The sequence below is a fragment of the Odontesthes bonariensis genome, chromosome 22 (genome assembly GCF_027942865.1).
Source record: "Odontesthes bonariensis isolate fOdoBon6 chromosome 22, fOdoBon6.hap1, whole genome shotgun sequence".
NCBI lineage: Eukaryota > Metazoa > Chordata > Actinopteri > Atheriniformes > Atherinopsidae > Odontesthes > Odontesthes bonariensis.
In genome coordinates this window covers 13,430,667-13,446,337 of record NC_134527.1, presented here as the reverse complement: position 1 = coordinate 13,446,337, position 15,671 = coordinate 13,430,667, and the positions used below count along the sequence as shown (strand labels likewise).

The window sequence follows — 15,671 nt, the reverse complement described above, 5'->3', positions numbered from 1 at the left end:
AACTTTACTCTTAAGGTAAGTGAATCTAGTTTGAAATACTTGGTATGCTATGAAACAAACAACTAAAGGATTTTTCTCTGTAACTGCATCCTAAATGTCTTTTTGGAAGCCCAATAAGATTATTTCTTGGGACAAAAGAATACATCAAGTAGATTTGCTCACATGTGCTTTGTGAAATCCCTTTTTATTCTGAAAATGACACAACAAAGAACACGAGTGCCAGAATGATTACTCAATAACCGTAAAAAGGTTATTTTGACTGGAAACAGGTCGAGGCAAGAAAAACAAGACGCTGAGAACCCAATTTCATCATAGAATGCCTTGAAAGGGGGGATTTTTTTTACTGCTTTACTTCAGTGGGATCTCCCTTAAAGGCACCACCTGATTTATTTAACTTTTAATTAACAAATGAAGGGCCTGGCTGAATTTGTCTCAACTTGGTCTATAACTGTGAAGTGGATTGCTATGTTATGTCAGCAGAGAGCGGTGCTGTTACAGAATTAAACACCATGCTTATGTAACTGTGCATGTCTGATGTCACCTTGATAAAGTGGTTATGGTTTTACAGCCCTCTACAGAACAACTTTTTAAGCCTGTTAATAACAGTGATTCATATTTTACAATATTATTATCTTAAAGCAAATCAGAAAAATTCTAAATGTTAAAAACTGCCTGCTTTTTACACCAGTCCCTGACACTAACATAGTTACAAACTTTAATGCAACTGGTACAATCATTTCAATAACATATTCCATCAAAGAATAAGGACCCTACGGGGAGACATTATGCTTAAAAATGACATGAAGTCTTATTTGCATATTTTTGTCTTTAAAAAAAAATTTAATTGCCACTTCAAACAGAAAGCTTAACAGGCACACAGACAATAGCTGAGAGTGTGGGGGAGAGCAGGGCCTTTACACTGCTCCAACCACATATTGTTTAGGGTCAGAGCGATCTCTGTACAGGCGATGACGAAGATGTCGCAGTAATCTCAGACACAGAGATTGGGTTTAGGCCACATACGCACAGAATGATATCAGGAAGTATAATAGCATCTCATAAACTAATTGTCATTGGGAATATCCGTGTATGCTGCCATGTACGTGTCTCTATGTCGGTCCGATCAATAAGTTAACCCCATAAGAAGCTGCAAAGGTGAGTCCGACTACTCTTTTCTCCACAACAAGAGGAGCAGGGATTAACAAAAGATCAAACGAGGATAACATTTATGAAGAACAGACTGACTTTTCCCAAACTATGAGTTGTACTGATGCATTTGATGAGCACAAATTTATTCTACCAGGGTCTGTGTATTCTGAGAAGTGATGGTATGGTGTCTCACACATACTCACCAGGCCTGAGACTTTCTCCTGGGCACGCTCTGTCTCGTCCACTTGGAGTGAGGGGTCAGGTGGTAAATCAGTTGGCGACATATCTTGTTGGTGGATTTAAATGAGTCAGTCTCCTGCAATACACATGAAAATCCATTGGAACATCACATTTGAGGAATTACTTTGTGCTTTGACGGTACATTTTAATGATGAAACAGATTTAATGCATTTGCAAGTTATGAATTTTAAAAGGTTAGTTATAAAATAAAGTTAATTGTAAATGCGAGGTCTATTTTGGTTTTCCTGCAAAACGAAAGGTTTCTTTCTCCATCAGTCCTTGGTTCAGCTTTCTTTTCCGCCTCCTTCCTCCTTCATGTATCTTCTCTACCTCCTCCTCTTTCTCTCTCCCACCTCTTTCAAAGACTTTAAATGGAATGGGTTGCGCTGAGTAGGCTAAATCTAATTAATGGTACAACACAACAACAAGGAAAGGCAATGTGGCGAGAGAGAGGAAAAAAAGGAAAGACGGGGGTAATTTACCCTAAGGCGATTAACCATTCCTGCTGCCACGTCTTTTTGTGGGCCACAAAACAAACAGGCCTCACGCTTTGAAACATTCAGTGCTGCTGTTTTAGCCACTTGGATGACTGAGCATGATGTCACAGCATCACATACTGATTTACAACGTGAGAGTATTCTTGCAAGATGTGTGATCTTGACAGATCAACACAGCCTATATTAGGACTGGACTCTAGGACATTTATCATGCATCTGCAAACCTGAGTGCATCAAACCAAAACATACATTGGATTAACTGTCTAAAACTAATGAGATGGGGTTCAAAACATGCATAAATGATGTTTCACAATATGTCCTTGAATAAATAATCTAAATAAATCTCAGCGTCCTGGAAAATATTGGCCACATAAGCAGCTGCAGGGCTCTAAATTCAACACACAGCCTCTCTACACCCTTGTCACGTTTGACACAGTATCTTGCCACGGTTCAACCAGTCAGGAGCACATTGCTGCCAGCTGCACACTTTCTATCTCAAACATCTGGGCTTTCCTCGAGGCCCCTGAGGCCAAGATGGTTGGGACACTGTGCAAAATGTAAATAAAAACAGAATATAATGATGTGCAAATCTCAGAAATCAACATCTTATACATAATAGAACATAGAAAACATCAGATGTTGAAAGTGAAACATTTAATTGTTTCATGAAAAGATACTAGTAGATGGCAGCAACACATCCCACAAAAGTTGGGTCAGGGGCAACAAAAGGCTGAAAAGTAAGTGGTACCAAAGGCTCTCAGAAGTAAAGATAGGTAGAAGTTCTGCAAAAAAGATGCAGATTAATCAAAATTTGATATTTTTGGATATAATGGACATCATTTTTAGGGATGGTCTTGCAGATTTCAGGAAGACAATGCTAAACAGCCTACTGAGTCTATTACATCAGCAAGGATTTGTTGTCTAGGTGCTTGACTGGCCTGCCTGCAGTTCGGACCTTTAATTAATGGAAAACATTTGGTTCAACATGAAATGCAAGACCTGACAAAGGCGACCTGTTGAGCAGCTAGAATCTTATATCAGACAAAAGTGGGACAAGGTTCCTCTCACAAGGGTGACAGACGTTTTCAGATTGTTTTCAAGAGAAAAAGCCATGCTACAAGGCCATGTGGTAAACATGGCCTTGTCCCAACTTTTGAGATGTGTTGCTGCCATCAAATTCAAGATGAGCAAATATTTTTTATGTGATAGTAAAATGTCGCACTTTCAACATCTGACATGCTTTCTTTTCTTATTTAAGTAATTCCTGAAATTCTCACATATTGTTTCTGACTGTTTTTAGACTGTACAAATATTTGGGGTGGTTTCTGTCTTCCCGCTCATACAGTCCCTTACAAACAATGTGAGATGTCTATAGCAGCTGCGGCTATTCAGAGACACCAGGGGAAGCCGGACAGCCTCTCCCATTCTCTGGCGAAATTGCTACATCTTCAATGTTAAATTGATGATAAAACAGTTATTCACAAAACACAAGATATGCCCAATACTGCATTTACTTTCATAACTACAACATGTTGTCCTGTAGCTTAATGAAGTGATTTGTTCTGAAATCGCCGCCGTTCACTGAGGAAATCATGTTATGAAGCCGCCACTAACAGCCAGGCTTCCGAGCCGAGGGCTGCCCGGCTTCGAGGAGTGGGTGGGAGAGTCAAGTTTTTTTCTACAATTCTAGGTCATCATTGGCTAAATCGACAAAAACTCATCACTTCCGAGGCTGCCCGGCTTCTCTGGGGGTAGATTAGACGTGGGCGTGTCAATATGAGGGGCTGTGTCGTGATGATTGGAGTAAGTGTTTGTCCATCATGAGAGATTCTGTGGCAGCCGAATTTTTAAGCGGGGAGAAGCACGCTGGAACTTCAGTCCCAAAGCGGATACGAAAGAGACTGGTTGTCTGTGAAAGTGCTGTCGGAGTTTCACTCATTTCCCATCGTTTCCATTTCCATCCTCACACACATACACTTTTGTAAATATTACAGTGTAAATAAGAAACACATCCTTGTTGTTTAGAAGTTTTGTCAATCATATTCCTGTTGTGCATTTGTTTGTCGTGTTAGCTAGTAGTTTTTTCACAATGGCGTAATATGGGCTTCCCCTGTTTTAAAAGTCAGCGGCCGCCACTGGTCTATAGCCAGGACCACAACCGACTTCCACTGGCCAGCAGCCACTCATCAGACTCTCTGACCTCGCTGTTTGTGCCAAAGCTACACTGCCTCAGAAGTCTCACAACAACCATGGCCACCAGCCCTATTGACCTCAGTACAGTGGCATGGACACCTGCCCAGTATACGGCAAACAAAGCAGATAATCTAGTTAACATGCAGGTCTCAGAGCACAGCTGCTATCCATTTCCCACTGATTCTAAAGGAGCACAGAGCAGCAAAGAGGGCGGACCACATGTTGCGACTGTGGGGTCAAACCCAGACCTGGTGCCAATCATTGGCTCTACCATCTATATCTCAGGCTAGTTTCCCCAGCTTCTGCATTTGAGTTTGTACAAAGCAAACTGACAGTTTATTGTCTTAACAATAGAATGACAATAGACATGATCTACATCCACAAGATGGCTTGAGTTTCAGCTTGACTCTGTATGAATTGGAGTGCTTGTTCTTTTACTGAGGTGAGTTCTTCCGTGTTTTCAGTTAAGAGCTACTTTCCAACAATTTCAATGACTGTAAAAGTGAAGAAGAAAACAAAAAAAGGGGTTCATTCATACCCTTTTCGGGCACTGCAGGTCCCGAGCGAGACTGAGCAGCAGCTCATGAGAGATGGGGTCCACCAAGTTGAGAAAAGCTGCGTTCTTGTACAAAATGTCGTTGAGTGACGATCCCTGCAGTCCCAAATCCTGAGAGAAAAGAAATGAGATTAGAGACCCAGCTGACTCTTACTTAACCCAGAGCTTCATTTGATTAAAACAGCCACATCTAAACCACAATCTCCAATTTCATCAGGCATTTCATGGGTAGTTTAATGAAAATAGACTGAAACTAGATTTCTAAGCCTTGTTCATTATCCCCTTTCATCTTGTTTTGTTATCATGCAGTGAGCTGATAACGGTTTGCCATCAGAGATGTGAGCTAAAACCCTGTGCAGCAGGCTAGAGGTGGGGGTGGTTTCCATGTGAATAATAGATATATAAAAATACTTTATAAAAATGTTGGGCATTGGGAGCAGTTTTGTCACAGTTTAGAAAAAAAATATCTTAACTCAAATGTAACAGTTTTGAGCCCTGTAAAGACATTTGGAGCCTGGTTCCTTCTCATCCAATTTACACATTTAAACTATGTGAGCTCCCAAAGGACTTTCTATCATTTTCATGAAACAAACACGTATACCATCTATGGAAAAGCCTGCTTGACTCCAGGTAAATGCACTTCACCTCCTTCACTTATATATTCAAAGATCACATAACATGCAGAATGGTTAATATAACCAGGAACCCAAACACATCTCCGGAGGCTCATGATATCTATACTGTCTTCAGACTATTTCTATTTGCAGTGATTGTGTAAATATTATACATTGAAGCCACATCTTCTGGTAATGTTTCCAGTACTGACATGCTATTAAAGGTGGGGTAGGGGTTCTTTTTCTGGAGCATTTTTTTTACATATTGCTTGAAATACTCTTCACACCCCCATTGCAACCAATTAATTAAAAGTTTTGACACAAATATGAAAAGTTTTAGTGGCCTCTAGAACGTACAATCTAGGAAAAACACTATCCAATCATACTGAACGGACCGTTAACGATGATTGGATTCTGATGCGTCTATCAAACTGCAATCTGCTCCTCCCTCCCCCTCCTTCCCCCTGTGCGCGTAACCTTCTTCATGAACGAATTATGCGTGTCCAGAAGCTTGGCAGGAAGCTAAACTAGAGCCAGCTTGGCTAGCACCTAGCATTATTAAACGTATAATTAGCATATACTAAATACTAAATACTCAAAACGGCAACGATCGATGCTTGCTGTCAGAACAGCGCTCGTGCACCTTCGTGCTCGTGCGCGTTCATGTACTCTAGAGGCGTGCCTTCGGGGGGAAAGTGAAGAAAAGGGTTGGGACTTTTTACCTGTGTATTTTCAAAATGCAGCTTCGCTGGACTCAAAATCCAGGATCTCCTACCCTACCTTTAACAGCCAGCATTTGTTTTTTATACACATCAAATAGTCTCACTGGCTTGTTGCATATATAGTCTTTTCAAGAGAGATGCCGACATGCGAGCACACCACAAACAAGATTTAAAAAGAGCTTCAACAGGAGGGAAAACATGAAACTGAGCAGATGAAACCACACAACCAGTAGATGAAAGCTTGGGAGTATGAGGAAAGAAAGTCAAAGGAAATCTTTGCTGCTTAGGCGTACAGCTACATTATTTCTTCCCTAATCTATAACAACTATAAAGGATTTTCTTTACTCTTTCATTATAGACATAACTGGTTTAACTGCATAAAAAGAATAGAAAAAACACATTTCTCTGGACCATCATCAACTTGTATTGCGGTGCAACTAGAAGCTGTAGGAGCTGCTGAATAAATACTGTCAGCTCTGTATGAACTGAAAAGCTTTTCAGATAGCACGCTGGAGGCTGAAGCTGTATGAAACATTGTCTGTATGTGCTGACAGCCGCATCGCTTTGGGGCACAGTGGAAGCAAAAGGAAAACTCCCATCAGCATTTTCTCCTCCTTCAGCTTTTGAGTTGATTTATTACTGCGAAGATTTGTGGGATTCCCTGTTGCTGGGCTATCCTCCACTCCACCTCAAACTGCCATCCAGTGGCAAAAAAATGGAAGCATTGAGGATTTGGAAGATTATCTCATGATTGTGATGTATTGTTTAGATATGCTGCTGCGACATTAGATACAACGGATTTTTGTGCAACTTTGTGGACGATTCATAGATAAAAAGAAACACTTGTTTAAAATACACAGTAAGATCTGATCACGTGGATTAACTTGACTGATCTTTAATCGTGACAGCATTAAAATATTTTTGCTTGTTGTCACAGACAGGATGCCTGTGTGCCTTCGGATCACACTACAAACGTCCTTGTTAAAGCTGCACATCTAAACTGACGTCTGCTCTGCCACAAAAGGTCTAAATGAGGCGATGAGCTCAAAACCGCAGAAGATCATCCCACACACGCATTTCATTAGAATCCAGTTAGATGTAGTGCAGAATGCAACAAATTCAGTCCCGCAGGTTTCCGATTCCACGGGTGTCGGATGACTAACCGCCAAACTCCAATTTTGTTGACTTCTCTTCTTATTCGACTGAAGGATTCATTTTCATGGTTGGATTGTTACCATGTGACCATTTATGTAATCAGTACAAGATACAAGGTATAAACCTATAAACAACCTATAAACAATGGTTATCAGGTGAAACAAAAAGAATGCAAGGACATAAGACAGCCATGTTTTGGCAAGAGTATGTAACAAGTATGATGTGGTCAGATTTCACCATAGTCAAATAGTCCCAAATAGTGCACAGTAGAGCAAGTACATTTAAAGAAACTGTGCTCCTAATCTCTGCAATATGTCAGTAGTCATAGTACATGCAGTCTATAACAAAAAATCCGCTTCAACCAATTTTCCATTGAAATAAGTCAGTATTTTACTGAAATATGATTCAGCATCTACAAATTGAGTCCCCAGTGTACACTATTTGACTTTTAAAAAGACTTTGAGCTCCAGCACATGCATTTTTATCATCGTTATGCTGCAACGAGAGGCTACATGGGCACAATTTGAAACGCTCCTCTTATTTAAACAGAATTATCCCGGTCTGTGGCACAAATTTCCTTCCCATGTTATGCCGTGGGGACGGCCGCGCTTGCATGTTATTGCATCTGAATTAGAATGAGCGAAACTGTTGGTCTTCTTCAAGTGACTCAACAATGTTCTTCAAACAGCTGGATAAGATGAGAGTCCAAATATTTTTATTTGTTTTTTTAGGAGCTGGTTGTGGGGCTTGGCTCTCTCCAAATGGAACAAAATCCACTTTTTTTGTTCAACCTTGCTAAATAACATGTTGTATCTTTTGTGTTCACAAAAAATAAACTGCAGATACATTTTCCCTGTTCTCAAGCTGGAGAAAATGGAAAGAGTTTAATTTATATCTACTGTTTGGTTAGATTTTGTCATCACAATAACCTGCTTAGGTTTAGGCTTTGAAACTATTTGGTTTAGAAAAATATCTTGTCCGAGTGTTAAAGCAGAAATGTGTCATAACATTAATCCAGTGAGTCAGACACTGCACGAAACAAGCATATTGACGATTGCCACTAAAAGCTAACTGCAGCACACACAAGAGAAGTGCTGTATCATCCACTTATACAGTCTATTACATGTTATTTAAAGCAGTCACATGAATCTTATATTTGTGTTAGCCCAAAATGCAATCTACCAAAAAGTAATTTGCACCAACAAATTAAATATTGGGCCGTAGACCACTTTCACAGTCGTGCTGAGCTCGCAGTTCAATCCCCAGCCCTGTCTTTTCCAGACTGAAAGATTGCCGACTGCCACTTTGGAGCTGTGCAGTGTAGCTTTTAATAATTCAAATTCAGCTAGGTCGTATGTTGACAAAAACGAGTGCACTGACAGGAACGGCTCTACCACGATGGCATTTAAGAAATTTAAAAAAGAAATTAACTGCATGAGGGTGTATTCCATGAAAATCTTGCAATGATTTAAAAAATGTGATGGCGCAAATGACTTTTAGTTTATTTGTGTAAATGTGAATATGTTAAAATGTTGTAAGACCGAGCTTAAGGAAACCGGGTGGTAAGACAAAATAGTGTTTCCAGATGTTTTTGTTTCTTATTCTGGACATAGAATCTTTAAAATTTCAAACCAAATTTTAGGAAAAATATCAGAATCTGTAGCTCGGGTTGAATAGAATAAACGAAATGTGACACCTTATTTCATTGCTTTCTCAGTGCTGCGCATTGGTAACCACGTGTGCTTGATCTGGAGCTTTATTGTTATGACTATTTGCTGATTCATAGTTTGCTAATTACAGTAGAAGACCACAAACTAATTAACTTATTGTCCCAAAAGGCAGATCAGTGATGGAGATACAGCTTGGAGAGTGGTGTTATTGGTTCATCTTTGTAATGACTTCCTCTATGTAAGAAAGATGTTCCTGCATCCATCATTTGAAGGTGATTATCTCTGTATCCATATCCATGCGTCCCTAAGAGGAAAGGCTGTCTCACTGCTGGAAAATAGCAAAAGGAGACCTAGTGCGAGTATCTTTTTTTCTGTCTTAAAATATTATTAGTCAGAGACTTGGCTTCAGCCCCAACAATGTAGCAGTACTCTGGCTTCACCTCACTGAGTGATGGAGAGAGTAGTCGTGCTTCGTGAGCAGTTTAAATGTAGAGTCATGCAGAAATCTCCTCATGCTCACGACTGACAAATTTGCATGTGATCCTTGAAATCCTAATTCTCTTTTTTAGATATAAAATGTAGCAGACTTCAACGCTTGCTTTAAGTGAAGTCTTAAAGAAAGCATGAGTCACATCCTCTTTCACATAAACAAGGTTTTACAATAAAGATAATAGTAAACCCACTTTGTGAACACGTTTTTGACACCAATGGAAAGTGAAGGGAATAATCAGATTTTATTTTCTGCTTTAATGTGCACACATCTGTATAATTCATGGCTGGTCACCACACAGGTGAGCAGGGAGTTTACATGACAGAGGGCTCTGCAAATTAAAAAGGCTGTTCTCTGAAACTCGAAGAAACTAGATCAGACCAGTGCCTGTTACATACATCGTGTAAGAGACAAGGCAGGAAAAACTCACCTCACCTATAGATGGCTTTAAGGCTGAAAAAAAAAAAGACGTATCTGATGCTATTGCAAAATGCCACAGAGTGGTAGTTGGGTTTGAGTTAAGTGCTCCTCCTGATGGAATTTGGACATTTAACCGTCTTATGTATAAATATTTGAAACCTCCCTCACACAGGAAACACACAGCTACAGTATTCTGCTCTTTATTTGCTTAAACTTTACTCTGAAAAAGCGACGTCTACAAACTGAAAAAAAGAAAAGGCATTGTATGTCATCGTAAAATTTGCTAAGTTACAGAAATAAATCAATATTCATTTCTGTTCACTCTCATCGGCTGAATAATACCCTCATTGATCTGTGTTGTTTATTGACATTATTTCTAAACAGCTTCATTACCATTTCCCTCAGAGAATACAGGTGGCAGACTTTAAGCATTTCACCAGAGGAACCCTCAGTTGAATTATTATTCAGCATTATTACACAAAGGTGACAGTGTACAAAGTCTGACATTTATGAGAACAAGGAGTAAATGATTCAAAGAATTGAACTGGGAAAAAAAAAAATCATCAACACGTTGACACCCACACATGAATGTGTCTACTACTATAGGAAGTGTGATTGTTATATCTCTACCTGGACTTCACGTCATTCCATTAATGTTCTTTCACTGGACCATATCAATAGATGCTGTATTAAATGAGGATGGAACAGGTGCACGCGTGAATTTGGCTGCCTATTTTACAACTAAACTGGGAATCTTTCAGAAAGTTCAAGCTGGTGCTGATTAAAGTAATTCTGAGTTGATGAAAAAAAATAATAATTCATATATTAAAAAGATGCCTTTTAATTCGTTAAATAATTTTTAGGGTGTATTTTTGACACAAACTTTATTTTTTTCTTCAGTAAGAGCACTCATAAACACTTTTAACGTCAGTTTCTTACCTTTCTCAGCACTTTGAGCACTTCACCTGCTTGCTCCATCTTCTGATCGCGGAGAAGCCTCTGGATCTCCCGGACCCAAGCCACCCTTCTGACATACGGGCTCTGGTTAGTTTTCCGCAGCATCCCTGGCAGCTTGTCGGACTTGAGCATCAAGGAGGTAAACAACAAGTCTCTGCCGCCTCTGCCGCCACTTCTGTTGCTCTCTCCGGGAGCATCATTTCTCTGTTGTCTCCTCTTTGACAATTTGCTCTCAAAATCGAGACTTCTCTGTCTGGTTAACTTAGAGCCCATCACCCTTGAGAGGATGTGTCGGTGGTAGTAGTGGTGAGGGGGATTTGGCAACAAGAAGACTAAACATCACACTTAACTTGCATCGAGATGTTTCGACATAAATAAAAAAAAAAGTGTTGCACAGTTTCAAGGCTTCTCAGAACCACCGTGAAGCATCAGAGTGACAAAGTGCACCGTGTGTCGCCGACGTCCCCAGTCTGCATCCGTCCATGCACTGCCTGATCACGCTGGCATCCTTCTGCTCTCCTCCGAGCTGGTGCTCATCTCAGCCAATCAGATCGGGACTTGCTGCACAGCTTGAAAGTGAGAGTCATGAAGGAGACTGTTGACTGTTGCCTGTTTAATTCCCGCGGCTGACCCCACATAATAGAGACGAATAGATAAGAAGAAACAGAATTGCAGGGTTTGTTCAAATATCCGAAATATAGTAGTGACAGGGGCAGAAACTGTGAGCTGGTGACATTTTTATTAGACTGTTGTTTAGCGCTCGAGCGACGCGATGCAAACCTCAGCGAATTTTTCAATAGTCAAGTCCATGTTTTTTCGCTTTACTTTTATAGTAACATTTTCAAACCCTAACCATTTGTTTATTTCAATTAATATCTAAACCTGACAAAGTAGTTTATGCCTAACACAAACCAACCACAGCTGACAGCCACATTCGCACATATGCGACCTGATGGGACTTGAACTTGATGATAATATCTCTTTGGATGACAATATTCAAAAATCCATTTAAACTTTATATTGTCAAATGATATTTTGACATTTCTGGACCTTCACCTATATGCCTCTTCTGCCTCTGAGTCTCAGACTTCATTTACTTACACTCAGTCACATTAGTGAAATGTTGCCAATTATTGTTGTTTTTAAACATCACACAATCTTCTTGCAGCTTTTTATTTTTTCTGTTTTACTTTATCATTGTCCATCCAAAAAGTTTGATTAGTTCTGTTTATCGCATCCATTTATCCCCCCTTTGCACGGAAACATTCCCCATGGATAGAAAGTCTGGGATATTTTTCTTTCCATCCACATGATTGAACTAAATCTAACTACTCAAACAGCAGATAATCCTCAAATAAATTGTGGAATGCATTGGTAAAAATCAGGCATGACTTGTGCACGAACTTTTAGAAGCTAAAATCCCTGTCAGTCTTGTACATGTTCACAGCAGGTTGGATGCTTGCAACCGTCTTACATCATCACAAAAAGACAACCCACTAAGCTGTTATGCCTCCTAGACCTCAGTGAACTCTGTGCTTGATGATAGCGTATTAGAGTGGTCCCACAGTGCTTGGTGTTTCTACTGGCTTTAGTGGGATCTGTCTGTATTTCAGGATGTTATACCACACCTTCTGGTTACTTATTGGGCCTTCTTCACTGTGAATTTGAGCATTATGTTGAATGGCATCACCAATCTATAAAAAACATTGTTTTATTCCTTTTGGTTGTATGGAGTCCCTGGTTTTCTTGCAGAGATGCGCCTCCAACCCACATGTGTTTCTGACTTGAAAGCATCTTTATTGTTGATGGCAGCAGGTGGGAGCTGCTTTTCTGGAGTCTTTGATAACTCAGGACGTGCACAGTCAAAGTTGTAGAAGGGTCATGAGAAACCTGTGGTGGTTTAGTTCAAGTCCGTGAAAAAATTACAAATAGAAAACAAGAGAGAGGCAGGGGAGGACATTTGAGCAAGATAAAGAAGTTCTGAAGAAAATGGCAACGCAAAGAATGTTTAGATGTGTTTTTCTGAGCTCTTATCCAGCTTCTCTACCATACATTTTCAAGCCTGCAGCCAGACTCGTATTTCTTTTCTGTGTCTCAGTTTTCCTATATACCTGCCTCTTGCACAGGAATTGGGTTGCCTCCTGATTGCCTTTGCACCTCAATAGCACTGATGGATGTGTCGGGCTGTTGTGACTGCTTTGTAATGGAGAAGTAACTGTCATTGTAGTGGAAAAAAACGAAGAATAGGACCTGACATCATCTAGATTTCTTTGGAAGTTTCACAAGCACGCTATTAAACATAGTGCATCTACAGGTTATGTACATGTGGTCCACCTCACAGCAAAATAATTACTATATCTGCTACTGATGTGACTTATATATACCGACATAATTATGTCCTCTACGTCCTGTATCTTATCTTTTTATTTTTGTCATGAAGACATAAACCGAACTTTTGTCACTAATATCTGTGCTGGAGCTTGAAACCTTGCAGCTGCTGCTGCACTGTATTCAGGGTATTAGTAGATATCCAGAACACAAAATGTTGAGTCAACTTACATAACTTTATGTACAGATAGAGAAAAGATAATACTGCTCTGAGTGTACTCTGCACCCTGCATGTTGGGCTAACTTGTTGCCGCAAAAATATGTGTATAATGGTATTAAGTAATACCAGTGATGCTGGTAATGAATCAGGTGTGGGATCACCACCAAATAACCTGTCAATCAACTATCTCTGTCTACAGTTTGGGGTGTTGTGGTATACCCTATATTGGAAAAAGAATGATCAATATCATGCGTACAATACACTCATAATAATATCATGATTTTATTTCAGCTGCCAATTTTTTTTTCTTATGATTCTTACAGTTCCTTACCTCCTATTTTCAATCAAACTTTATTTATATAACACTTTTCATGCAACTTTACAGCTCAAAGGGCTTTTTTGGATGTAATTCAATTACCAAGTGACAAAAAAAGTTAATTAATTGACATCAATCAATTTATTTTCTCTCACTATTGTGAAAAAAAAAACGTATTTTTTTGGTCACATTCATTGCGAATTGAAATCTGATAATGTGATAGCCCTGCTCACATGATTAGGATCTTGCGGTTTAAAGTGTTCTGCTCATAGGTCTAAGGGTTGTGCAGTGCTTATGTAAAACATTTTCAGGTTTTAATGCATTTTTAATTGTGTTTTTAAGAAATGGACTTTAACTGCACTATAAATAGCAAATAAAATCCTGGTCTTTGTCACAATCATCTTCTGTAGCATGTGGCATGATGAAATGGTTTGTTGTTCAGTGAACAATTACTTTTTCAATGTGGGAGTTTGCAGTCTCTTGTTTTTACACATTTTTCATAGAATTATAAAAACTTGAATTCGAATGTATTCATCAGAATGTAAGAGCTGACATCGTTGAAATGAAGCAGTTCAGTGGCTTTAGCCACATGGTGGATGCACAGATGAGATGCTTTTTTTAAATGCTACGTGTGCAGTGGATTTTTTAGAACTCGTGAGTTTCAGCTGTGAAAACAGAAACACTGATTGTTGATCTTATCACAGCTGCATCTAAACGTCCAGTGAAGATGACACATGTGTGAAAAGAAGAGGCGCAGACCCCTTAAATGGTGCTATCCCAGCAAAGCTAAAATTGCACAGTAATACAATTTTTAATGCTCGGTTTGAAAGAGAAAAAATTTTGTCAGTAAAATATGATATTTTAGCAGCATTGCTTCACTTTAAAAGAAAAAACACTACCATTGGCAGGGATTTTTCTCTCATTGTCCATGGACCAGCCTCCTCATGCATCTTCAGGCCACAGATTACATTTTTGTACTTTTTCCAATATTATCCTCAAAGCATTTGATAGATGGTGCTTCACGGAGGGTATGGGTGCAGAGTTTAAGCTTTAGAGGATCAACTGAATTCAACTTTACGGTGAGTTTACCTCATCATTTGGATAATGGGTCAAAAATCATCTGCATTGTCCCCGATACTCTTCACCTATTGGCCTCACTCCTTACTTAACTTAGCACTGTCTTCCAGCTGTGCACCCCTTCACACTGTCACCCTGCAGTTTGTTCTGAGTCTTCTTTTGTCCCCTCTTTGCAGATGTGATCCTCTCCCACGCAACCCTGACAGCCTTCATTTTCCCGGTGAGGAGGCACTTTATTTAAAACTTATAAACATCAAAGGTTTTGTGAGACATCATATATGTAAAAAAAAAAAAGAAAAAAAGTTTCTGCCGTGTTGTAGAGCTTGGAAACGGGGTCCTACTTTATCATCTTGTCAAAGTGCTGCCTTCCAAGAGTCATATGTCATCTATTTAAAATGAACTACCAGCAAACTGAAGCTACTGGTAGTTAATCTTTTTCAAAGTATCTGTCTCTTTTTATTTTTATCTCTGTAGACAGAGCATCTTCTAGATAGTGATCCACTCTCAATTTAAGGGTCATGCAATAGCATTGTGGATATGTGAAAGTTTTGTGAAGACTGAATGCAGATGACTTATTATTCGAGAATGACTGCAATATCCAGTTGACTCTTTTTTCCATGTCTGCATTTTTCACCACCGCTGACGACACTAGTTAGGTGTTTTATTGTGGGATGGGTTAAAGTTTAATCACTTAGCGATATAAGCCCTAACCTACCAACCGATGTGGAATGTAGTACACAGCCTGCTGCCGAGGCCCTCGGAGTAATCAAGGTAAGACAGAGTATTGTTTTACATCTCAAGCAAGCTTAATTTTTCTTAAAACCAAATCTAAGACAATGGATAGGAGCCAAAACTTTTTCACCTGTTGTTTTATCTCCAAAATGCTCATATAGCATTGAAGAAATTCTAATATTTTAAAGTTTGAAAACAGGTACTGTTATCAAACTTAAGATAAGTTACATACTGTAAGATACAACATTGCTGCACACCTGAGTTGACAATTCACTCTCCTGTTATGTAACTTGGTTTCATTCTTGTGACAGATCAAACAATCTGGCTGCCGGAAG

General features: G+C 39.4%; 1 protein-coding gene across 1 annotated transcript in view; it reads right to left on the bottom strand.

Moving 5' to 3' along the window:
• The window catches only part of lrrc75bb (leucine rich repeat containing 75Bb), a 40,864-nt gene extending 29,724 nt beyond the window's left edge, over positions 1-11,140 (bottom strand). Inside the window, exons 1-3 of the mRNA XM_075455651.1 lie at positions 10,646-11,140; positions 4,618-4,746; positions 1,353-1,465 (exon numbers count right to left, since the gene is read on the bottom strand). Coding sequence (XP_075311766.1) covers positions 1,353-1,465; positions 4,618-4,746; positions 10,646-10,936 — 533 coding nt within the window. The 5' untranslated portion in view covers positions 10,937-11,140. The remainder of the gene's footprint in view (positions 1-1,352; positions 1,466-4,617; positions 4,747-10,645) is intronic.
• Positions 11,141-15,671: the final 4,531 nt, after the last annotated feature.